The sequence below is a fragment of the Vicugna pacos genome, chromosome 9 (assembly GCF_048564905.1).
Source record: "Vicugna pacos chromosome 9, VicPac4, whole genome shotgun sequence".
Lineage (NCBI taxonomy): Eukaryota > Metazoa > Chordata > Mammalia > Artiodactyla > Camelidae > Vicugna > Vicugna pacos.
The window spans coordinates 41665346-41679304 of NC_132995.1; the positions used below are offsets into that span (position 1 = coordinate 41665346).

Sequence of the window (13959 nt, forward strand, 5' to 3'; positions counted from 1 at the left end):
TTGCTTTAGGCACCAAGAGAAAGCATCCTGCCTAAGATGACAAGTGGCTGATTCCTTTCATTGAAAGATCCTATTGTCTGCTTTCCTTAGAACCTGAAGGCAGCTGATAGTGACCCCACTGCCCCGCCCTATGACTCTCTGCTCGTCTTTGATTACGAAGGAAGTGGTTCTGAAGCTGCTAGTCTGAGCTCCCTGAACTCCTCGGAGTCAGACCAAGACCAGGACTATGACTACCTGAATGAATGGGGCAATCGCTTCAAGAAGCTGGCAGACATGTATGGAGGCGGCGAAGATGACTAGGGGACTCAAGACAGGTGGGGAGAGAGGTGGGTCCCTATCCTCCTATGACGGGAAATGTAGGAATAATATTCCTGGTGTTTTTCCAGCTCCCTTCACTTGAGATGAATTTCTGGAGAAGAGACACCATGATCAGTAATGCAGTTAGAATAGTTATGATTTCTGGTTTATAGATCTAATCTGTGTGGTTAGAAAGATTTTTGACTTTTCTTTGAATCTTTTTTTCCCCCTTTCATCACTCTTTACATGGTGATGATGCCCAAAATACTCCTGAATTTTAATATTTCAGGAGAATAGCTTCAGCCTCAAGGGTCTGCTAGCAATTTTCAAATTTTCTTAAGGGCTTAGTCTCATTTTTAAAAGGAAGGGGAGGGGTCAATTTCCCTATTATATATACATTAAAAAGATTAATTTGTGTGCTTTTGTTCCTCCCATCACTGCACTGGTGTTCCATGTTCTAAAATCCACTCTTACTACTTCGGAATTCTGTTGAATTTCTCTGATGCAGAAATTATTGGGCCCTTTTGGGGAAAGAGACTTATATCTTAGTCTGACCATATCCTGACCGGGTATTGTGTACTCTTAAGACCTTTAACGGTTTTCCTTTTTCATCTCCTGAGTATGTTACTTGAAATGGGCATCGATCCAATGTACTTGTCCTGAGTAAGAATGTTTGTTATGTGAATGTCATTATGGGGTACTTTGGTTCCATACAGGGATCCTGGACCAGAAAAGGTGGTGAGTTTTCAGGTGCCACTGAACTTTAAATGTTCATTTATCCCTAAAACAAAGGAGTGATATATTCCAAGACTCAGAATAGTGCCTGAAGTGCTGCAGCCAAAGACAGAAGATGACTTGTCACAGCAGAGCAGAAACAGGAAAAGTGGCAGTTTAGTCAACTGAGACTGAGGATGGTTGAGGTGGTTCTACCTCTAGCCCTGAAAATTCTGAAAGAGCACAGGAATTTCAATATGTGTTTCCTGCCAGAATCTTTTGTACCCGAAGCACAGAATCCCCAAGTGCCTGCTTTAGTTGTTTTCTACAGAAAATTCTGGCTGATCTGAACACAGTTGCCCCAAATTCCAACTGTGTGTGAAAACTCAAGACTGTTTTAAAATCCATTTTTTTCCTCAGGAGCAGGAAGAAAACACTGCCCAAAAGGGTGTTAGCAAGGGGAGGTGGAGGTAGGGAGACCCTTAATTTGGATCTTCTTTTAGTTGAAATGCAACCTTCAAAAAACTTTCGACAACTACAGAAAAGAACTTTATCCAAATTGCTTCCTTACCTGTCAACTGTTTTGAGAAGAAAAAAACATCTCTGCAATCACACTTCTTGGAATTGTCTTGATTTTTCAGCAATTTAAACTCTATCTAGTGTAGTTGTGTGTAGACAATGCCACTATAGTTTTGAGTTGTCTATGTGTGTGGGTGCTGATAATTTTGTATTTTCTTTGGGTGTGGAAAAGGAAAACAATTCAAGCTGAAAAATATTATTCTTAAATATTCATTTTTATAATTTTATTAAAGAATTTTGTTAAACTGTTGTCAAGCTTGTTTTATTTGATTACATGGTTCCAAGCAAAACCAAGGGTAGATGAGCTCAGTTGAAACATGAAGAAAGAAGCTATTTGAAGACTATCGATCCATGTGGCACGTGGTGAAACTAATAAAATTCCCTTGTCAGTGGGAGACTGTGGGTTGCCCTGAGGGATAGAAAAAAGCAGGGCTTCAAATAACATTGTCAGCAAAGTTAGTACAGGCTCAGTGCTTCTCCCCTGGGGAAGACCGTGGCCCCCTCTCCCAGGGGACACTGGCAATTTCTGGAGATCCTTTTGATTGTCATCACTGGGGATGTGCTACCAGCACCTCAAGTCAAGGGTAGGGATGCTGCTTAAACATCCCCCCACAACAGAATGATCAGGCCCCAAATGCCAATAATGCTGCTGTTGAAAAACCCTAGTGTAGGCCTCCTCTGCTGGAGAGGTATGACCTTTTTTTTTTTTTTTTTTTGATAATTTAAAAAACTGTAGTAAAATACATATAACACTTTACATTTTACACTTTTAAATGTACAGTTCAGTGGTGTTAAGCACATTCAAAATGTTGTGTAACCATCACTTCTATTTCCAGAGCTTTTTCATCATTCCAAACAAATAAGTGGAATCATTTAATAATTTGTTTTAAATTCAGCTTGTTTCACCTAGAATAATCTTTTCAAGGTTCATCCATATTGTAGCCTGTGTCAAAACTTCCTTTTTATGTTGAATAATATTCCATTACATGTATATGCTACATTTTGTTTTTCCATTCATCTTGGGTTTTTCCTACCTTTTGGCTGTTAGGAATAATGCTGCAATGAACACTGAACATCAGTATACACATAACTGTTTTGAGTCTGTATATTCAATTCTGGTTATATATCTAGGCATGGAATTACCATAGAGTATGGTAATTCTATGTTTAGTTTTTTGAGAAACTGTTAATACATGAACCTTGATTGGATTCTCAAGTGAAAATTAAAAATCTGTAAGAGTCATTTTAAGGAAAATTTTAACATGGATCTTATAGTAGTAATACTCCCAAATACTAAATTTCTTGGATATAATGGTTATGTGGTTCACTAGAAGAACCCTTATTTTTAGGAAATAAATGAAGCATTTAGGGGTAAAGTTATGATGTCTGGAAATTAAAAATGATTCAGCCAAAAACATGTATCAAGAGAGGTAGCACAAAAGCAAAGGTGGCAAGAAGTTCACAATGACTGAATCTAGGTGAAAGGTATGTAAGTGTTCAGTTACAATTTTGATTTTTCTTTGGGTTTAAAATATTTCAAAATAAGTTACAGAGAAATAAGTAAGCCAGAAATTAACCCTCGTGTATATGGTCAAATGATATTCAACAAGGGTGCAAAGACCATTCAATGAGGAAAGGACAGTATAAAGTTGGATGCACCTTTACATATACAAAAGGTAACTGAAAGTGGATCAAAGGCATAAACATATGAGCAAAAACTACAAAACTTAGAAGAAAACAGGGGAAAAGCTTCATGATGGATTTGGCAATGATTTCTTGGCTATCACACCAAGAGTAAAGCACAGGCAACAAAAGAAAAAAACATAAATTGGATCACTACAGTTAAAAGCTTTTGTGTATCAAAGGACACCATCAACAGAGCAAAAAGGCAGCTCACAGAATGGGAGAAAATATTTGCAAATCACATATTCAGAATGTGTTTTTAAGAACTAGCAAAAAAACCCCTCAAAAAATTGGCAAAAGATTTGAATACAAATGGCCAATAAGCACCGAAAAGATGTTCAATATCATTAGGGAAAATGCAAATCAAATCATTAGGGTAGTGTAGATCAAAACCAAAATAAGATACCACTCCACGCATACCGGCCAAAAAGCAGAGAAATGTTGGCAAGGACGTGAAGATAATTGAAACCCTTGTACATTGCTGATGGAACTATAAACTGGTGCAGCCATGTTTTCCACATGGTAGAAAACAATCTGCAGTTCCTAAAAAAGCTAATCAAAGTATTACTATGTGATCCAACAATTCTACTTCTGAATATTTGCACAGAAGAAGCCAGGGTCCTGGGGAACGGTGATTCTGCTTCTCTCTTTCTGGTTCCTTAGGTAATGACACGGCTGTGAGTGGTGAGGACACCAAGACCTGGGAGCCTCGTTGCCTGAGTTCAAATCCCGGTTCTGTCCATCCCAACTATGAGCTTAGACAAGTTAACCTTTCTGTACCTCAGTTCCCTTATCTCCAAAAGAAGGATAAACTACCTCATTGGGAGGGTCACTGAACACTAGATAAGCTGACACGTTTCAAGCATTAGCAGGGTGCCTGGCTCATGGTAGTGCTCTGTTAAATGTTAGCTTTTATTTTTCTTATTGAGTGAGGGCCACAGCACGGGAGTCTGGGGTAGAGAGGATCATTTAAGTAAAAGCAGGATGTTAGGGGAGAAAGGCCAAACATTTTGTTTTGAACTGGATTTAGTGAGTCAGACAGAACCACTCAAGTGTTTTGAGCAAGAGAACTATATGACCCAAGGTGGTTCTCTGGGAAGTGGGCATGAACCAGCTTGGGGAGGGGACCAGAGACAGTGAAGAGGCTCTGGAGGCTGAAAAAAAATGAGAGGATCCAGAATGTACCATTGTAAAAGTTTTGTTGTTGTTTTGGAGAGTTTTGGTATTTCTGTTTGTTTTTTTAACTGGACTCTTATCTGCCTAAAAGAGCCTCCCAACAGAGTTCAACAGTCATAAAATCCCTTCCCCTGGGGTTCCACAACCAGAGCCGATTCTCTCCTATCACCACAGACTAGCAGTTGGCTCCACTGGGATAAGAAATGACCTAAACAGATAGAGTCATAGAACTGTCCTGTCTGTTTAGGTCATTTCTTCTACAGGTTGATTTATCTTTCCCCAAAGTCATTTGTCTTTCCCTTTGTCTCCCTCCCCTTCCCCTATTAAGATGATGTATCAAGCCCTCAATTCTAACCACCTCTGAGTCACATTTCTCTATGAACTCCCTCAGAGGTGGATATAAACCTGCCTTTTCCTCTTGCTCATCTGTCTTGTCAGTTTAATTCACAGGCCTTCATATTCAGAACATAGAGGGCAGAGAAAAAGTTCTTCCTCTGTGACAAGGATCTGATTGGTGCAAAAAAGGAAGTGGTAATAAAAAGAGAAAACTTAAAATAAATGAAAACATAGCTCAGTGGCAGAGCTGCTGCTTAGCGTGCTGAGGTCCTGGGTTCAACCCATAGTACCTCCATTGAAAAATGAAAACAAACCAAATTACCTCTGTGGAGTGGGTGGCAGGGATTATCACAGTGACTAAGGTTTTGAGACAAGCAGGGTAAGAACTTAGGAGTCACCTAAGGAAATGGAATGCAACCACTCGAGTTACCCAAATGTGGCTTTAGAAAATAAGAACCCACAAGAAACTTCGGTTTGCTGGGGTCTTCACTGGAAATTCTGTTTCTATAAAAACAACCATTAGTTAACTATTAGATGCTTTAGGCTTGGGTTAATTCTGGATTGAGACAAACCGCCTGCTTAGATAGCTTGTTCGGCTGCTGACCCTAAAGATCCTGATCATGGGCTCCTTGTTGGCCAACTTCAAATCAGTGGAACACATTGTACACGAATACAGGCCTCTATGAACATCCCCATACGGTTCATTGCACGTAGCTCTGGTGGGTATCGGTTGTGATGGATGTTTAATAGCCTATTAGCAGGGGTCTCCCAGCTGTACTTCTGCATTTTAACAGAGCTGCCCAGAACAAACTGAGGAAGGGGCTACCCAAATTCAATTCCTATAAACTTAAATTCCATGAGTGTAAATATTGAATTCTTAGAAAATAGGGTAATTTAAAGCCCCTTTGAATAATTTTTTAGGCCAGGAGAGGTCTGAAAATGCTTCCCTTTTTTTAGATACAGGGCCTTGTTACAGACTTATAGGTCCTAAGCACGCCTCCAATATCCTATTACATGTATTAAAATAACCCAATGAGTGTTCCATGAGGGATGTATTTTCTTGCTGTAAAAATTTTTATAGAATCTTTATGACATTGCTTTTAAAATTATGCACATCACCTTGTGGTATCTGAGCCTACGGCGCCGGAAAGATAAAATCTGTTGCCGTGATGCTTTGGGATAAAGGAGTCTCAGCTCTGGGAACCCTCTGATTATTTGTAAATCCCACATTAGTACTGTCCTTAGGCTTGGACTAAGGACACCCCAAATCCTCACTCACACCACACTCCAGTTCTGGGACCTTCGAATTCCCTGCCCAGCCATCCCTGAGCCTGCTTCCAGGGCTTTGTGGACCTCTTCACTTGATCTACCCTCCGGAAGGTACACCTTGCTCCTTGCATGTGCATCCCCTCTGTGGCAGGCATTGCTAAATACTTGAAAGCAGTGTCACTCTAACTCCCCAGGATAGCCTTGTGAAAATGGTTCTGTTAACTTCTTATTTTAGGGAGTAGAAAATGGATTTGGCCTGGAGCCCAGAGAAATGGGAGTGCCAGGGAAGGGGCCTGACTCACTGAGAAGGGAGTTAAATGAACAATTTCTTCCCCTAGTGATGTGGACTTGCATTTGTAGAACATCTCACTTCCCAGGATTTCCAGCAGCTAAATGCTACAGAGCAGTCATCAGTCATGAACGCAGGCTAGCTCAGGGGATCTCAAGGAGAAGCAGGACATCCTCTTGGGAGCAGTTTTATAAAGTAGATTGTAGAGTTTGTGACAATGATATGAGAGGTTATTGACTTTTAGTGAAAGGAGTGGCAGGCATGCTAAAGGTCTTGCCCTCAGAAGCACGGTCCTGGATTTGCAGCAAGCCTTTCAGTCAACAGGACTTTTGAATGTCCCATTAGGACTCATGTAGGTGAAAACCTGTTTCCAATGATATGAATCTCCAACCCATTCTGTTTTACATATTAACTCAATTTTGATGAGGCATGATTTTAATAGACACTGATTTTTCTGGGAATGCATGTAAATGGAGTAAAGATCCAACTTTTATTGGGAATTTTACTTAGGCCATTTAAGAAATATCCAACAGAACAGACTCACAGACATAGAATACAGACTTGTGGTTGCCAGGGGGGAGGGGGGTGGGAAGGGATAAACTGGGAGTTTGAGATTTGCAGATACTGACTGGTATATATAAAATAGATAAACAAGTTTATACTATATAGCACAGGAAAAAATATTCAGCGTCTTGTGGTAGCTTACAGTGGGGGAGAATATGAAAATGAATATATATATATTCATGTATGACTGAAGAATTGTGCTGTACACCAGAAATTGACACAACATTGTAAACTGACTCTACCTCAATTTTAAAAAAATTTAAGAAATCATATCCACAATGGAATACCACTCAGCCATAAAAAAGAATAAAATAATGCCATTTGCAGCAACATGGATGGACCTAGAGATCGTCATTCTAAGTGAAGTAAGCCAGAAAGAAAGAAAAATACCATATGATAGCACTCATATGTGGAATCTTAAAAAAAAAAGAAAAAAAAGGAAGACACTAATGAGCTCATCTACAAAACAGAAACAGACTCGCAGACATAGTAAACAATCTTACGGTTACCAGGAAAAGGGGGTGGGAAGGGATAATTTGGGGAGTTTGAGATTTACAAATGTTAGCCACTATATATAAAAATAGATTTTTAAAAAGATCTGTATAGCACAAGGAACTATGTTCAATATCATGTAATAACCTTTAACGAAAAAGAGTATGAAAACGAATATATGTATGTATATGTATGACTGGGACATTGTGCTGTACACCAGAAATTGGCACATTGTAACTAACTGTACTTCAATTTAAAAAAAAATCATATCTAATATTTGTAGCTAGGATGTATGTTTAGTACTTATTTTTAAATCTCAGTAATGAAGAAATTCAACAATATGCAGTTGTGTTCCCAAACTTTATTATAAGAAGGTGCAGCATCTGTTTTACTTCACTATGAATCTTTTAGCGTTTTGATACCCGAAGTTTTCATACTGAACTGCATATTATTTCATGATTAAACTACTTTTCTCACCCTTTTCCTTTATATAGACGTTAATCTATTGAGTTTCTGAAATTGTGCATGCAGTCAGTTCATGTTACATATGGTTATGCCTCCCTTCGGGAGTGCAACGGGGCCTGAGAAAAGCTTTCTTTGTAAAGGGGGCGTTCCCGACCAAGTAGGCCCCGCCCCACGCCGCAGGCCCCGCCCCGAGCGCCTCGGCCACACTCAACGAGGCGGCGGCGCCGATCCGCCGAGGCGCCTGCGCAGATCGCCAAGTGGCGCGTGCCACTCTAGTCATGGCGGCACCCCAAGAGGCTGTGGGCTGCGGGGCACTGGAAACGTGTGGTCTGGAGCGGATTTTGGAGGCGCTGAAGCTGCTGCTGAGCCCGGGAGGTGAGAGGACGGATCTCGGCGTCGCTGCACCCGGGACCCTCAGGGCCGCCGGTCTACCATGTCTGCCTTGCCACCCGCGGCGTGGGTCCCTCAGGCCCTCCCCGGGACCGCCGGCTCTCAGGTCGACCCTCCCCGCGCCTGGGGCTTTGGGCATGATCTGTCCAGCCTTATTTTACCCTTGAGGAACCCGAGGCCCAAGGAGGATGAGATTCTCGAATACTGATACTAAGCAACGTCTCTCGAGTGCTTACTGTGTTTAGCGCCTTGGGTGCGTGATCTCATCAGTCCTTACTGCAGCCCTCTAAGGCAGCTACTGCTGAAAAACAGCTTCAGAGAGGTCCCGACCTCCTGAGGGCGCAGGGTCTGATGTGGACACTGGAGATTTGTACAAAATGCCAGAGTCCAGAAAAAGGAAGCAGTGACTTTGGGAGAGGATTTAGGGATTCACAGGCTATGGGAGAGATTTACGGTTACTTCTAATCTTGGTGAGTTGATAAGATCTCAATTTAGAATCAGAAGGGACCTTGGGAGTGATGTAGCCTGTCACTCTCTTTTTACAGTTTTTACAGTGGAGGACACCTACGACTCACTAAAGAGATTAAGTAACCTGACCAAGATCACATAGTCAAATGAGGGACAGAACATGGACCTAGAACAAAGGTCTGTGGAACCCCCTTCTCAAAGTAAGGCACGTTATTCAGTATTGAGCCTCTGATGTTTTCTGGAGATTTGAGAAAGATGTACAAGAAACATGGCCCTACTTGTAATTACCGTGTGTATTTTGGAGGAAGAGGTTTGTAGAGTGGGCGAGGTAAGGGACATGAAAGTGGTGGTTCCAGTCTCTAATTCTGAGATTACCTACCCTCTCCAAAACTGCGAACAAAACGTAATACCATACTTGGGACAAGTGAAAAGTTATTAGTTGCAGTAATTGAGTGCCTACTAAGTATCAGTCTTTATAGCCTGCTGTTAACATTTGTATCATTTTATCCTCACAACAATCCCATGAGATAGGTGTTACTTGTAATCTGTTTTACAGATAAAGGAACCAAGGCTCAGGTACATTGGACATTGCCTAATGCCAGTCTGCTAAGTGGCAGAGTTAAGATGTGAACTCAGATCCTCTCCACTATAGTATGATAACTGTACTGCTTTGCCCCAATGAAAAATTGAATTGGAAAGTACAGTTTTAACTTGCTAATTGAGAGGTCACTTGTGCAGCAACTGCAACTATCTAGAACATGACTGAGAACAGAGACAAATAAGTAAAAATAATCTGGATATAATCATCGTCACAAAGCACATAGATTCATTTATAGAAGAGCCTCTCTAACTCAGATATGTGGTGGAGTTAGATACATGTACTCATGTATCTTAGAAAAATTCAAGCATGCCTATTTGAAAAAGAATAGTGTGGTAAAATGATAGTATTTTACACAGATAGACTGTTATATGTTGTGTGAATCTTTCTGCTGTTTTCTTTTATATCAACTGCTGAGGGAATTAAAAAATTACCTGTACATAATAAGTTTTCAGATGTTCTTGATGGACAGAGGGTGTTGAAACAGGATGAAAGTATTTGTTAAAATTACATCCCGCTAGATTAAACTTATTTTGATCTGTCTTTTCTTTTTTTTCAAGTTGATTTTTTTTTTGGCAGGGGGAGGTAATTAGGCTTATTATTTATTTTAATGGAGGTTCTGGGGATTGAACCTAGGACCTCGTGCATGCTAAGTATGCACTCTACCACTGAGCTGTACCCTGCCCCCTTGATCTGTTTTTAAATTGACTACCTTTTGGGTAATATTTACTTAGAGTCAAGTGTATATAGTATTCTATCCTCAGTGCCTTTGGAGATAGGGAAAAAAATATATGTATATATATATATAATATATATGACAACTTGTGTTCTCAAGCATCTTGTTTGTTTGGAGAGATGGTACCACATATATAGACCAAAGATACTAAACATGGCAGGATAATATTAGTGGTGAATTGATGGTACAGATAGCAGTTGGATAGAAAAGAAGTTGTCTAGGGATGGGGCTATAGAGCCTGCAAGAAGAATTCAGTCTAGGTGGGAATTGAATAGACAGGAAGGAAGGAGGATACCAACTCTTTCCCTTTTGAGCCATCAAAAGTTCTGCTGCAGTAAGCATTTTCTTTTCCTCTGCCTTCCATTTCTACTCTCGATTATGGGGCAAATAAGAATATCTCCACCTCCATTATTAACAAATGTGTTAAGCAGAATTTGAAAGGGGTTTGTCAGTTTTAGTGAAGTTTTGCTCGAAGTCATCTCAGCAATAGTTTTCCTACAAAATACGTTCCATATTAAATATATATTCATTGAACTCTGTCATTAAACTTGAATTATACAGTGCGAGGGAGGGCTGGAAATGTTAATTTGTAAATAATGAAGCTGTATCACCCTTATTCTTGCATGCCATATTGCTTTGCACTTTGAACTTAACAAAAAGTACCACATAATCATGAAGTCTGCTTTTAAATGTCACAAAGCATAGGCATTTAAATTGGTGATTGGGAAGAATAAACAATGCTGTTCATGAGGGCAGCATTTCCCAGTGTGGTAGGTGTGGTTTTAGGCAGTCTGTAGGGAAACATTTTGAGGCTAAATAGCACATAGTAGTGATCAAGGGCTTGGGTTCTGGAGCCAGATTGCCAGAGCTGAATATGCCCTAGGGCAGAGAGCTTAGCTTCATCTGTAAATAAAGAAGAATAATATAATACTCCATACCTTACAGAGTTGGTGTGACAATTGAATTAAATACAGAAAGCCCTTAGGACAGTGTGTTAACTGTTACTAATTTAAGATTTAAAAATGATTTTATTTGAAGAAATAAGCAAATAACAATACAGCTGGTACTCAGATAAATGGCAAAAATTGTGGAAGTGCTATATGGCTGTAATTTGGAAAACTGTTTTAAGGCAGCAGATCTGAAAATTTTTGGCTTCAGCACTCTTGCAGTCTTAAAAAGTGCTGAGGAGGGGAGGGTATAGCTCAGTGGTAGAGTGTGGGTTTAGCATACTTAGGTCCTGGGTTCAATCCCCAGTACCTCCATTAAAAAAAAAAAAAGTAAATAAACCTAATTATCTCCTCCAAAAAAAAAAGAGTAAGAAAAAAAATTTTTTTAAGATAAGGATAAGAAAAAAACTTTAAAAAATTTAAAAAATAAAAGTGCTGAGGAATTCGAAAAGTTTTTATGTGAGTTATGTGTATCAGTATTTACCGTACTAGAAATTAAGACTTAAAAAGAAACCGTTTAAATTTATTTAAATATAACAATAACAAGTCTGTTACATGTTAACATAATGACATTTTTAATGAAAAATATATTTAGCAAAATAAAATAATGTAGCAGGAAGAGAGGCATTGTTTTACACTTGAGGGGCATTGTTTTACATTTTTGCAAATCTCCTTAATGTTTGGCTTGTTAGAAGACAGCTGGATTTTCATATTTGCTTCTCTGTTCAGTCTGTCGTGACAGGTTGTTTTGACTGAAATAACTGAAGATAATCTAGATGCACATAGATATGTAGTTTGAAAGGAAGGAGATTTCAATCATCTTTTCAGATAATTGTGTATATTCCTTTTTATATTAAAGCTCAACAAGAGATAACTTCGTAAGTTTGTATCAATGAACTTTTCGCAGTTGGTACACTCAAAAAAGAATGAGAGCGTAAAAGACAGATAATGTCGTAATATTAATATGAAAATAGTTTTGACCTTGCAGACTCTCAGAGAATCTTGGGAAGGCCGCAAAACATGAGTCGCTATTCCACACTTTGGGAACTGCTGCTTTAGGAAAATGCCTTATTTTCGAGTCGAGTTTATTTTTGTCACCAGTAGAGGGCAGAGAAGACTACTTTATTACGGGGCTCTTGAAAAAAAGGCAATTGGCTTTTGTTTTAAATCGCTTTCTTTGTGTCCCATGTTTGAATTTCAAGATCTTATATAGTCACAGGAAGTCACTTAGAGGTTGTTTAGTGATCTTAATGGTTAGTGGCAACAAGCTATGAGAGCACTGATTTCCTTTTTTAGGTATATATTAGCCAAAGGAACCAGACATTCATGCCGGTCGGTGAGAGCACTTGGCCTGAACAGTCTTAGAGGAGAACTGGAAAATCTTCCTCTTCTGATTCTTACTATTTTGAAAGAAAAATGTTACTGTTCCTTTTTCTTTATAGAAGTAGTTAATTTTTTTTTTATAGTAAAGCTTTAAGAAATATAGAAAAACTAAAAGAAGAAGATTAAAATGACCTTAATCCTACTACCCAGAGATAACATTTGGGAAATATATGTATTTTTTGTTTACAAAAGTGGTCTCATATACTACATACTGTTTTGTAACCTTAAAATATATTTTTAGTACAGAAACAATACATACTTACTGTAGATAAAAATTTTAAATACAGTGGAGCAAAAAAAAAAAACTACCCAAAGTCCTGCCTTCCAGAGATCATCACTGTTAATACTTTGAAGTATAGCTTTTGAGATCTTTTTCTGTGTGCAGATATATGCGTATGCATTTTAATACAGTTAGGTTCATTTTGTTCTTTTATTGATGAATTTTCAGAATGATACATTATTGTCTTAGCAGTCTCCAAAGGTAGCCAATGGAGTGATTTTTTTGTTTTATCGTGGACTAATAGTTTTTTTGTATATATGATATGTTTTAATTACTGTACTCATTATTCTTGCTAAATAGTTGCGCTTGTGGCCTGTGGGAGCCACTTCAAGTTGGCTGTTGGACTCTTTCCTGTGCTGCAAGCAGTCTTTGATTGCTTCTTTGCTTTCAGACATGACAAGATATCCCAGACTCATCATCGTATACATTTCTTGCCCTAGTCTTGAAAACAACTCTCTTTAAGAATAAGCGGTCGAAACCACAAGATAGACACTAGCAATGTTTATTGCCACTGAATGTCATTGCTTCCAGACTTGTTCAATGATTAGAGCTAGTAAATATGTGGATTTTCAGGAAACCAAAAATAAGCCAAGGGTTCTTACTGGTATTTCCAATTAAAATGAAATATAGATTTTAAACTTTTCCTAACATTTGATTTTGAAAATTTTGAAGCTTATAGAAAAATTAAAGGGATTTTTACCTGGAAAACTCATGTACCAGATTCTTTCTCATATATTTGTCCACCTAGCCATTCTTCTTTACTGTATTTTATATTTTTATATTTGTACTTCTTTTCTCTTATCTGAAGATATTGAAATCTTCAATAGATTAATCTGAAGATTAATGAAATTAATGTAATTATTATATATATGTATATATACACACAATAAATATTGAGGCTAAATAGCACATAGTCACATATTCATGCATACACATTCCTATAATATTTTAAAATAAGAAATCCTACATTAGCACCATCAACAAACCTACTGTTTCTAAGGGACTTTTGTTTGTTTGTTGTCCTCACGACGTACAAAGTTCTCAATTTCAAGTCACTTGAAGTAATTGTTTGTGTGGTAATGCTGCTAATTTGGTTTAGAGTAGGAGCCTGCACACTTTTTCTGTAAAGGAACAAGCAGTAAATATTTTGGGCTTTGTGACTAATACTCTCTCTGTTACAGCTATTCAGTTCTGCCATTGTAGCTTGAAAGCAGCCATAGATAATACGTAAATAAATGAGCGTGACTGTGTTCCAATAGAACTTTATTTATAGAAATAGGTGGTGGGCCAGATT

The 13959-nt window shown here is 38.6% G+C and overlaps 2 protein-coding genes across 4 annotated transcripts in view; both read left to right on the forward strand.

Annotated features, from left to right (window-relative positions):
- CDH1 (cadherin 1) overlaps positions 1 to 1840 on the forward strand; it is a 67757-nt gene extending 65917 nt beyond the window's left edge. For both annotated transcript variants that reach the window (XM_006203732.4, XM_031680746.2), the window contains exon 16: positions 91 to 1840. In XM_006203732.4, the coding sequence (XP_006203794.1) occupies positions 91 to 300 (210 nt within the window). In that variant the 3' untranslated portion in view covers positions 301 to 1840. The remainder of the gene's footprint in view (positions 1 to 90) is intronic.
- A 6272-nt stretch (positions 1841 to 8112) lies between these two features.
- TANGO6 (transport and golgi organization 6 homolog) overlaps positions 8113 to 13959 on the forward strand; it is a 152257-nt gene continuing 146410 nt past the window's right edge. The window contains exon 1 of one of the 2 annotated variants that reach the window (XM_006203733.3): positions 8113 to 8238. In XM_006203733.3, coding sequence (XP_006203795.2) covers positions 8142 to 8238 — 97 coding nt within the window. In that variant the 5' untranslated portion in view covers positions 8113 to 8141. Of the gene's footprint in view, positions 8239 to 8560; positions 8724 to 13959 lie in introns of those variants that run through there. The other variant, XM_072967614.1, reaches the window with a different exon arrangement.